Source organism: Arachis hypogaea, chromosome 3 (genome assembly GCF_003086295.3).
Source record: "Arachis hypogaea cultivar Tifrunner chromosome 3, arahy.Tifrunner.gnm2.J5K5, whole genome shotgun sequence".
NCBI classification, from domain to species: Eukaryota; Viridiplantae; Streptophyta; class Magnoliopsida; order Fabales; family Fabaceae; genus Arachis; species Arachis hypogaea.
The window spans coordinates 14420965-14436793 of NC_092038.1; the positions used below are offsets into that span (position 1 = coordinate 14420965).

Consider the following 15829-nt stretch of genomic DNA (forward strand, 5'->3'; position numbering starts at 1 on the left):
TTAAATTTTTAACTTCTTTAAAGTTGGACACATGAGTAACTCTATTCATATAACATATGAATCCGCCAGACCTAACACAAAACATCTAATATGGTTCTCGTTGTGTTGACTTAGTCGTTACTGATGCATACGTGGAGGGAATGCCTATGGATGCATTCATAGCATTGGTAAAATACTAAATCTATATTCACAAAATGAGAATAAAAAAAATACCTCAAGATTCTCATTATGCACTCCATTATCCTAACCATAAGAGCCAATAGCATAGCTGTGTATAATTTATTGGATGGATCAGCTATGCTACTTTGCACATTGGAGCATAAGAGAGAAACCAATGCGACTAGACCAATCGCAAGCTGTCGAGAAGAACCAAATAACCCATACACTAATAGAGGAACGAATTCAGAATCTTCCTTACAAAGATAAAATAACATTAATAATAAAATATTACATAGATCTTCACGATATAAGCAACAAGAACATGACACACAAATAATGCAAGCTACAAAAGTGATGAAAGAAAAAATAAAGCATTTTTTAAGATCAGTATGGTATGAACAACACTTGATTCGTAAGAAGCCAGCTGTGTATAATTTACTAAATGGATCAGCTATGCTACTTTGCACATTGGAGCATAAGAGAGAAACCAATGCGACTAGACCAATCGCAAGCTGTCGAGAAGAACCAAATAACCCATACACTAATAGGGGAACGAATCCAGAGTCTTCCTTGCAAAGATAAAATAACATTAATAACAAAATATTACATAGATCTTCACGATATAAGCAACAAGAACATGACACACAAATAATGCAAGCTACAAAAGTGGTGAAAGAAAAAATAAAGCATTTTTTAAGATCAGTATGATATGAACAACACTTAATTCGTAAGAATCAAACTCTGAAAGATACTTGGAAGACACGGTATATATTTATTTTGTGCACAGATGGTTTGATATAAAAATTGGTTTTGTCTAAGTTAAAAAGCTCATTCATAATTTTGTATCAATTTGCTCATCTTTTTTTTCTTTCTCATTTGCTATTTTAGTTCTTCTAGTAAAGAAAATATTGCGATTGGCCTCTATCACCTTTTCCCAAGTGGTGTGCATTGTTGATAGGTGACAACAACCATAAGAAGTTTGAAGTGAGTCGCAAAACTACCAAGGTGGACTTATTTGTCCCGTTTTGAAAAGGTTCTCTCCACGTGTGTATCCTTAACGATCAGGTCAGCATAACAGGAGCCACATCAAATTTTTTTGTTGGGTCTGACGGATTCATATGAACAGAGGGATTCATATGTCCAACTTCTAAAGAGATCAAAAATTTAAAAGTATTTTTAAATCGTCTAGACGAAAATATTTACGGAACAAAAAGTCAAGGACCTCTTTATCCTTTTCTAAAGATATTAGAACAAAATTATGTCACTATTACACTTCACATGAGGCTCCAACCAGGCTCTTTCTTCATCCCAGTCCAATTCAACGAACTCCTAATCTTGGCCACTTCTTCCCACTGTCCTACATCTGCGCAAATATTAGAGAGAGAAACATAAGCTCCAGCATCACTTGATATGAACTCCATAACCTTTTTGGCTGCTACCTTTCCAAGTTCGAAATCACCATGGACTTTGCAAGCAGCAAGCAGAGTTTCCCATATTAAAGCATCAGCCTCAATAGGCATCTCATTTATGAAACTTTCAGCCTCTCGGACTCTGCCGGATCGGCCTAGCACATCGACAATACAAGCGTAATGTCGATGACCAGGTGTAATGCCGTAGTCTTTGAGCATTGAATTAAGATAGAAGAAGGCTTCCTCAACGAGCCCACTATGGCTACAAGCTGATAAAATCCCAACAAATGTTACTGCATCAGGTTTTACTCCATCTTTTCTCATTAGTTCATAAGCTTCTAAGGCCTCTACGCCTTTACCATGATAAGCATAGCTCACAATCATGGATGTCCAACCTATTACATCTGGCTTCTCAGCATCATCAAACGCTTTTCGGCAATCTAAAATACTTCCACATTTTGAATACATTGTCATTAGCGAACTTCCAATATAAACATCTGCTTGTAAGCCTAACTTTCGGACGTAGGCATGCAATTGAGTTCCGATTTCTGATTGATACGAAATTGCAGCAGCTCCGAGAATGGATGAAATTACGGCAGAGTCCACTGATACATCAGCGAAGAGCATCTCACGGAATAACAAAAATGCCTTTTCAATTAGGCCCCTTTGGGCATATCCTGCGACCATCGAAGAGCATGCAAACGCATCCTTTTCAGGTAGCATATCAAACACTGTCCTTGCCAAATTCAAGCTTCCACACTTCGAATACATATTTACCAATGCTCCACAAAAGGCTAAGTTTTTTCCTATTCCTAAACGAAAAGCATAACCATGAATTTCTTTACCCATCTGCAAGGACTGAAGAATGGAACAAGCAGATAGAGTTGGTATTAAGACCATATGATCGGGGAGAATTTTTTGATATATCATATCTCTAAACAGCTGAAGAGCTTGCTCTGCATATCCATGCTCTGCCAAACCAGCAATCATGGAGGTCCATGAGACATTGTCTTTAATTGGAACTTGCAGAAAAACTTTATAAGACTCCTCCAAATTGCCACACTTTGAGTATATTGTGAAAAGGGAACAGCCGACCGAAGCTTCAGTCACGAACCCAGACCTTAAAGTGTAACTATGCATCTGTGTCACTAAAGTCAAGCAGCTAATAATACTTAACACACTACTAATACAATACTCATTAGGTTTCACTCCTTCTCTTAACATTACCCGGAATAACTCAACCACCCTCCTAGACTTTTGGTTCTGCGCAAAAGACGACAGGATGGCTGCCCATGTGCCCTGATCCTTCTTATTTTCCATCTCATTGAAGGCTAATTCTGATAGTTCAACTTCTCCCATTTTTGCATACATGTTGATCAAAGCAGCCCCAACATTAAGGTACAAATAGAACCCTAATTTTAATATCAGGGAATGAATTTGGACTGCCAGATCAATCATTCCAGGTTTTGCACACGCAGAAAGCACACTCGTAAGGGTATAGCTATTTATCTCCTCCCCTATTTGCCTCATATCTTTGAAAAGCTTTAATGCAGAAAAAATATCATTATCTTGCACAAACCCAGAAATTATTGCCGTCCAAGAAACCACATTATGGACTGACATATGTGAGAATTCTCTAAAAGCTTCATCCATACACCCAAATTTGGCATAAAAATCAACAATAGCAGTCTTGACAAAGATATCAGTTGCACAACATTTGACAACACAACCATGAACAACTTTACCCATCTGCATATCTTTAAGGATACAACATGCCGTTAAGACGCTTGGAAATGTATAACTATTTGGCATTAGATATGCTCGCAACATTTGGCAAAACAAATTCAAAGCAACGCAGCTTTCTCCAGTTTTAACTGCCCCAGAAATAATAGTATTCCAACATGCCACATTAGTGCATGAAAGATAATTAAAAAACCTAAGAGCCTCCTTAAAGCCATGGAATTTGGAAAGCGTTTGTAACATTTGAGTCTGAACAAAACCACTGGAAAGGAACCCATTTTTCAAAACAAGTGAAAAAACTTGCTCACCAAATAAAGGACCTTGCAGAGCAACACAAGCCGAAAGAACACTGCAATAGCTAAACTCATTAGGATCGGCACCAACCGAATGCATCCTACTAAACATCTCCGACGAATTCTCAAACATTGAATTATGCCTATAACCAGATATCATGATGTTCCACGAAACATCATTTGGAATAGGAATTGAATCAAACAGCTTGCGGGCAACAACCATGTCAGCAGATTTGCAGTGAAAATCAAGCAAAGAATTCACAGCGAAGATATCAGACTGCAAATCACAAGTTTTAATCAAATGGGCATGCATGAATTTTGAGTTCCAAGCAGTGTGCTGACCTGAAATCTTGTAAGCAGGTAGGGACTCAAAAGGACTTGAAAAATTATAATTGTCTTCGTGTTTAACATAACGAACAAATGGGCTTTCAATGAAACCGAGCGAAGTGGTGAATTGGCAAGCAAGTCGTGAGCTTGTTTTGTGGAAGCTTTGAGTAAGTAGAGAATTCATAAGAATCATACGAGGGGCAGATAATGTTACCACCATTACCACTCTCATCTAGAAAATTGAGTGTACTGAATGCATTATTTGATTTGCATTGAAAATTCGTGCTAATGTGCAGACGAGGAGGAATTGCAACAAAGCAAAACAGAAAGACTTGCATATCGTTCTGGTTTTCCAAAAGTTGCAAAGCTTTTTGAGATACTCAATGTTTGTTTAGAACTTTAGATCAATTTCTTTTTTGAAAAAATATTTTTTTAAAATCAGGTACTTTTAAATATTAAACATGTTTTTCGACAATCTACAATACTTAATTTTTTTTAAATTTAATAAGAATACAATAATAAATATGTACTTAATTTGTTTTTTACAATTTAATATTTAATAAAGTATTTTTATTTAAATATTTAAGTGCTCTAGGTCAAAACATTTTATTTTTATGTTTGACAATCTTTTTTTATTCTTTGAAAGTAAAAGTGATTTCACCTCTGAAAGCAGTAAGCTAAAAATTGGCACCGGATTCGATGGTCCCATAACCAGGGGCGAAGCTACATACATAGAAAGGGGGGCAATCGCCCCCCTAATTTTAAATTTTTACATGTAAATTATATGTAAATTTTAGTTTAGCCTCCCCTTAAAATTTTATTTTAGTCTTTTTTTAGTGTGTAAATATTTTTGGCCCCCCTCTAATATTTTTTCTAGTTCCGCCCTTACCCATAACAAAACATGTTTTTTAAGTTTTTTAATAACTGCTAAATAATTTTTTTAATTTTAATTACAAATTAACCCCATATATTTTATTTAATTATAAAAACTATTTTTATTTTATAAATTATTATTTTATCATTTATCTATTATGTTTATTAACAATAAAAAACAAAAACAATAACGAATTAGATCTTCGATCGCTCGTAATAACTTTTTAGCAATCCTGATCGATTAAAAGTTTATCTTTGATCTGTTACATCCCTCGAGCGTTGTGAAATCGTGTCTCATAGAGAATCAATCGATTGAATTAACAAAACAATCGATGGAATTTCAGGTTTCCCATAACTCAATCGATTGGATTGGACTTCAGGTTATCACAAAACAATTGATTGAAAGTTGCAAGGCATGATGGTTTTCGCAAAAATCAATCGATTGGTCATATTACCCAATCGATTGAACGATGACTAGAATGTGGGTTTTTTTATAATTCAATTGATTGTTTATATTACCCAATCGGTTGAAAGCTTCAAATCAACTTGAGGTCTCACAATTCAATTGATTGGTTGTGTTACCCAATCGATTGAAGTTTGTACGTGACTAACGGTATATTCCAATTTAATCGGTTGGTATGAGAATTCAATCGATTGGGATGTGATGTAAATAAGTTTTTTTTTGAATTCAATCGATTGGTAATGTAATCCGATCGATTGAATTTTGAAATGCGCTATATATTAAACCTGGTAACCATGCGTATTTAGACTCTCCCCGTTTTAAAACATAACAACACCATTTCTGCACCTTTCTTCTCTCTCTAAATCCAGAAAGCTTATCTCTTCTTCTTCTCCAATCTCACCAACATCCACTCCAAACTGCATACATATTATTAATCCTCATCCAAATTCTTACAAAACCCACCAAACCAATATCCCCAAAATGACTAGAACTAAGAACGCCAAAAGAGCTAAGGTTGAGGGTGAAAGTTATGCATCTGCTAGACTAGTTGCTTCATCCCATTACATGGCAAGGTGGCTGCTGTCTCCGAGGGCATTGAACAACTATGTGGAGAAGTTCGAGTAAAGGGCGATTGTTCCTCCTAGGTACATAACAGCTGAGTTCATTCATGATAGACATTATAATTTGGTCTGGAATGCTTTGTAAACACAACACTTGACTAATTTTGTACAAACTAAAGATGATTATTATCCACACTTGGTTAGGGCTATTTATAGTATTTATATTATGTTGTTCCTGAAACTGATGAAGAGGGTGAGGAAGTAATGTCGCTGATTGAGTTTGATTTAGGGTCACGAAATTATAGAGTTACTTTGGAAAAATTAGCTGAACAATAGAATTTAGTTTATCATGGGGCAAAATTTACTGGAGGTATTGCGGTAGATGAGGATTGGAGTGAATATAATAGATTGGATTGGTTTGCAGAGTCTACAGTATGAGAATCCACATATGGATGCTAGAAGTAAGATAAGTTGCAGTGGTTTGGATAATGAGCAGCATATATTGATGTATTTGTTTTCATACATGTTGATTCCAGGAAAACATAATCATGGAATCTTGTTTAATGAAGATATTCTAGTGTTTTGGGGTATGGTGACTGGAAAGGAGATAAACTGGCCTTATTTTATGGTTCATCATATGCTTGAAATGAAGAAAGGAAAATCAAATATTGGTTTATGATATGCTTGCCAATGGACCAAGATTTTCACCTGGCTTGGAATTGACTTGAGTGAAGAGAAAAGTATCGTCATGAGTAATGTAGCCAAGATTGATGACAGCATTTTAAGACAGATGGGAAGAGATCCGAATGCCCAAGAACCTCAGATCCAAGGACAACCACAAGACCCTGAAGTGCAAGTACAATCCTAGGAAACCCTACCACCACCGCCTCCTTCGCTAACAATGCGAGATTTGATGCATGAATTGCGAAGCATAAGATTATATATGGAGGGACAATTTGCTGATATGAGGCAGCGTCAACACATGCAAAATGAAGCTATCAATCATCAAGGAGAAGCAATTGATCTTCTATACACTAATCTAGGCATTACAAACCCAAGGGGCATCATCCCAAGGCCTGGATCATGAAGAAAATGTGTCGAAGAATGAAGAAAATTTGTTTCAGGGTCTTAAATTGTTTCAGTTGTTCTTGAAATCAATTGATATCCATTCAATCGATTGAATTAGGAAACCAATCGATTGAAGAATGCTTGCAATAAGGAGTTTGTATGCATTCAATCAATTGTTTTATTAGTGAAATCGATTAAAGTATCCTTAATTACTGATTCAATCGATTGTTTTGTTAGTGCAATCGATTGAATTATCCTCAATTACTGATTCAATCGATTGTTTTGTTAATGAAATCAATTGAAGTATCCTCAATTATTATTTCAATCGATTGGTAAGTGCTTGAAAACGTATAGTACTATTCAACTAGTTTGTTCCTGTTTTTATTTGATTATTAGTGATTCGTCTAATCTTATTATTATTATTATTATTATTATTATTATTATTATTATTATTATTATTATTATTATTATTATTATTTGAGTATATATCTACTTAAAAATAATTATAGATAAGATATAATCATATGAATTAATAAAATTTATTTTGTTAAATTGTAAAATAAAAATCAAGATAAAATTCAATTTGTATTTGATTTTGACCAAAAGATAAGATAACATACAAATTTTTAGAATTGTTCACTTAGTTTAAAAATTTAAAAAAAGATAGAATTCAAATTTGATTATCTTTATTGGGTTTATACATATGTGCTCACTCCGACTAATTTTTTATACTTTGACAAATTATTTTAAGTATTTGCCTTTCAACCAAATTTACTCATACAATATTCTTCAATTGATAATAATCATGAATATTCCTCCTAACGAAGATTTAGTCTCAATGATGCATGTAATACACAGAATATATCACTGGCTATAGACTGTGATCTTATCACGCTTGATTTCAGTAATCAAATTAGAACTACAATTCCTAGTGCTATGGTAAGACGTAATGGGTTTTTAATTTTTAGTAGAATATATTATGAGTAATTCAATCTTTTATGTTTTCTTTCTACAGTGACGATGTTATTCAAAACAAGGATCTAAATAAAAGTGAAGAATTATCTAGTAAAGTGGAAGAGGTCCTCCTTAACATGCAAGTAATTTAATTTGGCAAATAGTAATACAATTTATATTATGTAATACATTTTATATATTATAAACATTTTTTCGCCATTTGTTGTGAATAGAGAAATCTTTGTCTTATTCCATTGACAATCTCATCAGAACAACCATCACTCTTTTTGTATTTTTACATTTATATGAAATTATTTTACCTAAAATATTTGCAGTCAATGAGAGTTGTAAACATGGCCCGGGACGAAAAAATTGATAAAATCCTTGAATCTGTAAGCCGCATTGAGACAATGATATCACAACTGAGTCTATACAATGATTTCGAGACTCCGACCAAACTTTCTTCACAAAAGACACGTCCATTCTCAAATAGATTGAAGGTTAAGAGTTCGGATATTGATATTCATACTACTATATCAAACGATGAGGATAATCTTATTGAACTGGACAAGAGGTCTTTCACTCCCGATGATGCGTTCAACGTCAAAATCAATATGGACAAACCAGTATCCCCAACTATAAGAGCCACAACGAAAAAGAAAAATATATCAAAGGTATATGCATGTGTAGTAAAATTCATGCATCATATTTTTTACTAGTATATTCCTCAGATGATAATAAGTGTTTACTGACCTACTTTTTTTCTTAGGATAAGACTATTATGAGGACGCAGAAAAAATTACCATCCACTCCCCCAGGCAGAGTTAGAAAGTCAAAGATTGAGCCCAAATCATTTAATAAATCCAAGGTGTCTTATGCACTGTGCCAACCCACAAAAGACTATAGAAGACCTGTTTATTTCTTTTTCATTACCAACGTAATTACCTCTTAGGCACCAATCTTTAATTATCTAGTTTGTTATGAGTAGTGCTAATTAACCATCTAGTCTACACTGTTCATTGCTAATACTTTTGTGTTAAACTTTGTAGTCAATGAAGTGTAAATTTATGTCAACTCCAACCATGCATCTTTTGGAAGATCAGATAAAGGCATGTGCATATGCATTTTCAGCTTCGCTAGATCCATCGTAAGTTAATTTGATATTATCTATGTTGTCGATCAATGAGGACACATCTAATGTGTTTTGATTTTTAATTGATACAGTGAAGAACTTGTGGTAACAGATACAATCAGAGCAACTAGATCAGACTTTGATCATTTCATACCTGACAGACCCATTACTGATAAGGTACACAAATCATCTATTAATTAATTTACATTTGATTCTCTGCACAATCTAGTAATATATTTGGATTATGGTTCATATTCTTGAATTAGCAGCATCGAGATGCACTAATGAACAATCTGATGTAAGTTTTAAGACATGACAACTTTCACTGAGATTTGTGGTATGTTATATAACCTCTAACAAGATAATTTTAATGATTATAAGTTATAAATGTAATGCTGATATAGAACCATACTTTATCATGTACTAACAGTTATATGAATGCATTAATGAATTAGGTGGATGTCTTCAACAAGATAAATTTAATGTAGAAGATGGAACACTATATTTATAAATTTATGCAACCTATTGCTGATTTAAAATTTGTAAGAAATTTTTTTTGGATATTCTTTGTTGAATATAGTTTTTCCTTATCAACATACATAACTCACGGGCAAATTTTCTGGTGGTCTAGATATATGTTCCTATTCAAGAGGGTGACCACTGGTATCTAATGGTAATCTCGGTTGGCGATCGCACAATCTATCACTTGGACACTCATTTTAATGATGAGAGAATTCACTATCGTGCACGTGTTATCAAGACACTAGTAAGGCCAAGAAAATTTTTTTATAAGCTTATTTGCTGATATTTTGTTTTTATTATTTAACTAGTTAATTGAAATCAGGTAAACATACTAAAGCAAGTTATCATGTCAAACTTTTACAAGGATGATATTATTCAAGAGTATAATAAACAACTTCATTACTACAAAATTAAAAGGCCAGAAGATATACCTCAATGTAGTTCAAGCTGAAACTCTGCAACTTGGGTAATTAAGTGGATGGATATGACTTTTGAGTTTAAACCAAATGGTAACAATAAGGTGAGCATTTATAAAACAACTCTCTAATATTTAATCCCTATTTTTTTGTACTAATTTATAATAAATAAATTGCAGCTTGAGGATTACGATCTTCGCATGATAACCGCTGTGCATTTACTCAGGAGTCGGATCAACCAGAAGAAGTCACAAATTAAAGCGTCGGCCAATGAGTTTTGGAATATGCACACAAACCATGAGATGTAAAGGTACTAGTAGTAATCTAGATAAATTATAATACTTTGGTTATTGAGTATTTATTTGTTATGTTTGGTGGATATACTTCTTTAGTTATTTTTCTATGACTTCTTAAATAGACATTTATTGCTTTGTGGCTTTTACAATTTTTCTCTATTTCTATGCACTATATAGATATTTTAGTTTAAAAAACTCATATTTTTATGATGAAGTAATATCATTTTCATTTATTATTTCAGCAACAATGCCATACAACTATTATGTCTTGTGAATTATATTTTATTTTATATAATTAATTTATTTAAAAATTTCTATTTTTTATTTGTTTGTATTCTATTTTGTTATTTTCATATGTTCAAGATTTGACCTCTATTGAATCTTGACTAAAAAAAAGGACTCTACAATATATACCAAAGAAAATTAATAATCTGTTCATATATTGTTAAGACATATGCAGTATATATGTTACAAATTTTTAAACAATTCTTCCTATATTAACGTGGTTCTAAAATGGAAATACTTAATTCATTAGTAGGAAGTAAATTACTCTAATTTGGTGAAGTATGATAAATGATCTTTCAAGTCATAAAGATTTTTTTTCTTAAATCCTCTTGTTCATATTTTGTAAGGCATATTTTAGATTTGTTTATATTTGTGGAGCTTCCTTTTGCACTTACGTGGTAACTTCAAAAGTTCAATGTCACAACGTCATTGAGTACCAAAAAATAATAAAATTATATAACTAGCTGCTACATTTACGATACAACTTCTTTGGCAATGTGGCTGAGGCTTGTCCTAGTGACAAATACAAGTTCTTTAGAATTAATATATGTGCTGGAGAGAACAATAGTATCATTCTTGGGTAGTATCATTAACCTAAGATATGATAATTCTTCATTATGTATTAAACTCTATCCCATTAGTATACAAACATGTTCTTGTAAGAGTAACTAGAGAATCTGTAAGATAGATAAGCTTGGCTTTACTTAGTTCTGGTGCATCAACAGCATAATAGGAGGAGGTGTAGTAGTTTAATCCAATAAAATCAAAAGACCCTCTTAAAATCCCTGATTGATATGAAGAGAACTTTGGCAACCTATTTTTCACCAGAAGCTGCATGGAACTTGGGTAGTGTCCTTTTGTTATTGGCTTCATAAACCTGAAATTTCATTATTTGAATCAGCTCTCATGTGATAGTGAATTCATATGACAAATAAGCTACAGCAGCATATAATTTACAATGAATTCAAATGACAAAAATTCTTGTGTTCTTGCTTTTATTCTAATTCACTAACTATATGTCATGTCAGTCTTCATTTTCTTCATCACCTAATTTTATATTACATATATATTTTTTTAACCATGAATTTCATCAAACTTTTAACCAACAGATTAGAGCAAGAAGCATATAAGAATTTCTCAATGGCAAGATCATGTAGTAAAATCCACTAATGAGTCTTTTTCCCCTCATTAAGAATTTACACAATCCAACTATGAAATCAAGGGCTCTTTGTGCAGCATGATGATCCAATTCTATATCATGTGATGGCACCATCAAAAAATAAGCCTTAGCCACATTGCCAAAGAACTTGTACATCAAGAACAGACATCATGTCCTCACCCTTAATTATATATATCTTAACTCTATTCAAAATCATCTTTATATCCGTACTTCCATCACATTCAAGCAAACCAGTAACCGTATCAGCATCTCTAAGGAAAGTTATATCTAGTGTGGTTATCAAAATTTGCATCCCGATTCAAATGATATCCACCCCCAAATGCGATAAATCAAAACAATATTCAATATTCAATATTCAATATTAGTATCATAAAAATCAATCCTTGTTCCAACCCAACCCAAGAGAGAAATACGGTATACATAACAATAATTCCAAGTAACAACATTTACTTACCGGCAGCGAGAGACAGACAACGGCAAAGACAGAGAGAGGGAAAGCTCGAACAAAGCTTTCACGCGATGGTAACAGAGCTTTAACGCAACAACAACAGAGCCTCCACACGTGAACACAAAGAGAGAGTTCTAGAACAGAAGAGACGACGACAAAGCTTCCACACGCGATGGTGCTTCCACACGCACGCCTATACCCAGCAGAGAAGCGTGGCGATGAAAATGAGAGAGGCTGTGAGGCTGGGGGCTGGGAGCTGGTAGCTAGGAGCTAGGAGCTAGGGGCTGGTGTTCTTCACTTTGTTCTTTCAATTTTCATTTTCAGTTTCAGAGAGGAGAGGGTGGGAATGGGGTTGGTTTTGCGTTAGGCCGTTAGGGTATTAAATCTAGGTTTTTTTTCCAGCCCATTAAACGACGCCGTTGGTGGGGCAGTTGAAACCAGAAACCCACTAAAAAACCGTCTGGTTCTACCGGTTTACCAGTTAAATGCCAATTTGACCGATTTTTTTATCGATTTTTTGCTAAACGATATTTATTTGACAATCATTTCATCTAAAAAACATAAGCATGAATATTGGAAGAATATATAAAATTTCATTATATAGTATAAAAAAATTCAGATACAAATATGAAAGTGATTCTCTACGCAAAAATATTAAGTTTATGGAGGTTGCTAATTATCACTATCTAAATCAGCCGTTGGTTCGGTATACATGTCGCCATCATCCGGACCATTAGCTTCATATTCTATAACGTTGTTGTCAATGTCCTTTTGCCATGGACATGTTGCCTTCTTATGTCCTTCAATTTGACAAACACTACAACGTTGCCGCTTCTTCTTAGATGGTTGTCCTGAGCCTACATTGGTTTGATGCACATACGGATTGCTACTTTTAGCTACACCTGACTGAGGTTGATTAGTGCCTTCGTATGTAGCCTTGTAAGATGAGTACAATCTCATAATTATGTCAAGTGTCTCTTCATATCTCTCTGGGACTTTAGCAACAACAACAACCAATTGTTTAGAAAATTCCATCAAGGCACTTTGACGAATAATAACAACAGCATCCCTAGTGAACCCACTTGCATCATTGAGTGTTGATTTCACCTTTTTTGTCCATTTATCCAATACCAATGACTGGGGAATCTCACAAATGTCTCTGTCAACCATAATTTTCACAATATGTTTGCAAGGAATTCCAAATGACTCAATTCTTAAATAGGTACACATGAAGATCATGTCTTCTTGACGAAATTCAACGGTCCACATAAAATCGGGCCTCCCATGCTTACACACAATGTACTTTATGCAATCATCGTTATTCTCTATGTTTAGCACCCGCATTGATCCAGCTCTAATGAGAAATGGCCGAAACAATAGAAATATCTCATGAGTGTATAACTCAGCAGCAAATCTCTCTAGCAGCTCTACAAGTCTGCATGACAGGCACCCCAAATCAGCATTAAATTTTTTAAAGCACAAGTGTGCAACACACCTTTGAAAATGCTCTACAAAACTTGTCAAATCACACCGCAACCCCACATACCTTGCCACAACTGAGTGTAAACCTTCACATCTTGAGGTAGTTTTAAAGCTAGCAAAAAATTTTCCTCTTATATATGTAGTAGCCCAAATATGCTTCTCTTTTTACATGTTCACCCACGGCTTATCCTCAAGGCCAAATTCTTCAATAAGCTGGACCCACTTATGCTTAAACACGGGAATCTTGTAGTCTCCCAACATGATTTTTCTGAATTTAGATGTAAACGATGGATTTCCAACATTGCTAGTTGTATTTCGAATAAGGTGCCAAGCGCATAATCTATGTCTGACTTTGGGAAATACATCTCTTACTGCATTCCTAATCGCTATGGCCCCATCACTTATTATTGAGGTCGGGGTCTTACCCTTCATTGCAAACATGAGCTGACGCAGGAGCCAAATATATGTATCAGTAGTTTCGTCTATAATTAACACAGCAGCAAAAACAATTATTTGGTTGTGGTGGTTAACCTGGCTGAATATGACTAATGGATAACTAGTTCTTCTTGTACGTAGCATCAAAAGCAATAACATCCCGGACAAGTTGGTAGTCTAGTTGGCTAATTCCATCAGACCAGAACAAGTTATGTAACAAACCTCTTGAATCATGACATGCCTTGAAATATAATTGTGGATCCTTCAACCGCATATCCTCCAACTTCTTCAACACTCGTGCTGCATCACCAGGAATTTGATGCCTTTGCCGAGCAATCTCATTGTACATATCTCTGGGACTATAGCCAACAAATTCATACCCGCTTGCTTGACTAGCTAGAAGACCAAATATCTGTGAAGTGCTAATCCCAGACTTTAGCATGTTCATCATTTGCATAATATCTGCCTTTGAAATTTTTCTGTGGGCAAGCAACATAGCACTGAATTATGTATCCAATAGATCATTGTTGTGTTCATCAGAGAAATAAAAGATATGCCACCTTCCAGTTTCTGGTACAAATTTAACATCCATTCGAGCTTCACACCTAGTTCTTGTTTCCAATCTAGGCTCCTTCTTCCTTTTTTTCATCGTGTAATATTTCTCCTCCTTGAATCCTTTCCTATGACATACAAACTTTTGTTTGTAAATCTCGTCAATACTATTCTTGAAAGTCTTACTCTTCCTTGCACTAAAGCCCTTCGACTTTGAGTACTTCAGATAAAAATCAAATGCAAGCTGCAAAGTAGAAAAGTGACATTTACCAATTTCCTCTGCACAATTTTTATTGAAATTCAAAGTTGTAATGTCTTGCACGGAGTCAACCGCATAAGCAGCTTCAAGAGTATCTTCTGACTGATCAGATTTAGAAAAATACGCTCCCTCAGTAAATTCATCTCTGATATCTTGTTTGAATTCATTCTATTCATCCATCATACCTTAGTCACAAACTAGCTCTTTTTGTTGGTTAATTTCATCGTCCTCCTGGTATTGCTCATCCATGTCAGTGTTCGTAAATATATCTAACATCTTAAAAATGTCCAATAAAAAAAAATTTCAGTACACTCTATCTTATAACATTACAAAAAATAAATAGCTTCTAATATTGCTAGCAAGGACGGTTCCAGAAATTTTAATATGGAGGAGCCAAATTTTAAATAATTTTTTTATTCTATAGTACATTATAAAATTATAAAATACCAATAATTTATAGCGTATTTAGTTAAAAATGATCACATATCTTATTAATTAAAATTAATTATTTCAAAAATTTTAAAAAATTTGAAAATAAATTATAAATTATTAATTATTTGAAAGACACAATACCCTTATAGAATATAAGATATAAGATATCTTTATAAAAATTTTCTTTTAACAACGTAAATTTAGAAGAAAAATTAGTATTTTTTACAAAAAAATAATATCCAAAGTACATAATGTGATTACCAAAATATAACTACGTAAGTTATTATTAATATAATAATATGAATGTTAAATATATTAATATAAAAAAATAAAAGATTTTTTGAAAATAAATATAGAGATTATTTTATAAAAACTAATTTGAAAGGTACAAAGACTTGAGGGTATGCTATTAAATTAGTTAAGTAAAAAATATTAGTGAATTAAACAATTAAGACATAAATTCATTACATAGTGAAAAATAATACATATAAAACTATTAAATTACATAATATTTTTTTATTCTTTAAACACATATCTTATATAT

The 15829-nt window shown here is 33.5% G+C and overlaps 3 protein-coding genes across 3 annotated transcripts; all 3 read right to left on the minus strand.

Moving 5' to 3' along the window:
• Positions 1 to 1322: 1322 nt before the first annotated feature.
• LOC112789625 (pentatricopeptide repeat-containing protein At1g74600, chloroplastic-like) lies at positions 1323 to 4329 on the minus strand. The gene has a single exon (XM_025831589.3). The coding sequence runs from the start codon at positions 4158 to 4160 to the stop codon at positions 1434 to 1436; it is 2727 nt and encodes a 908-aa protein (XP_025687374.3). The 5' UTR covers positions 4161 to 4329; the 3' UTR covers positions 1323 to 1433.
• An 8468-nt stretch (positions 4330 to 12797) lies between these two features.
• On the minus strand, positions 12798 to 14039 carry LOC140183217 (protein FAR1-RELATED SEQUENCE 5-like). The gene is made up of 2 exons (XM_072231242.1): positions 13777 to 14039; positions 12798 to 13560 (listed from the first exon to the last, which is right to left on the minus strand). Exons 1-2 carry the CDS (start codon positions 14037 to 14039, stop codon positions 12798 to 12800), a joined length of 1026 nt encoding a protein of 341 aa, XP_072087343.1.
• Positions 14040 to 14163: 124 nt separating this feature from the next.
• On the minus strand, positions 14164 to 15102 carry LOC112773256 (protein FAR1-RELATED SEQUENCE 11-like). The gene is made up of 3 exons (XM_025818331.1): positions 15052 to 15102; positions 14603 to 14955; positions 14164 to 14521 (listed from the first exon to the last, which is right to left on the minus strand). Exons 1-3 carry the CDS (start codon positions 15100 to 15102, stop codon positions 14164 to 14166), a joined length of 762 nt encoding a protein of 253 aa, XP_025674116.1.
• Between the last annotated feature and the right edge of the window lie 727 nt (positions 15103 to 15829).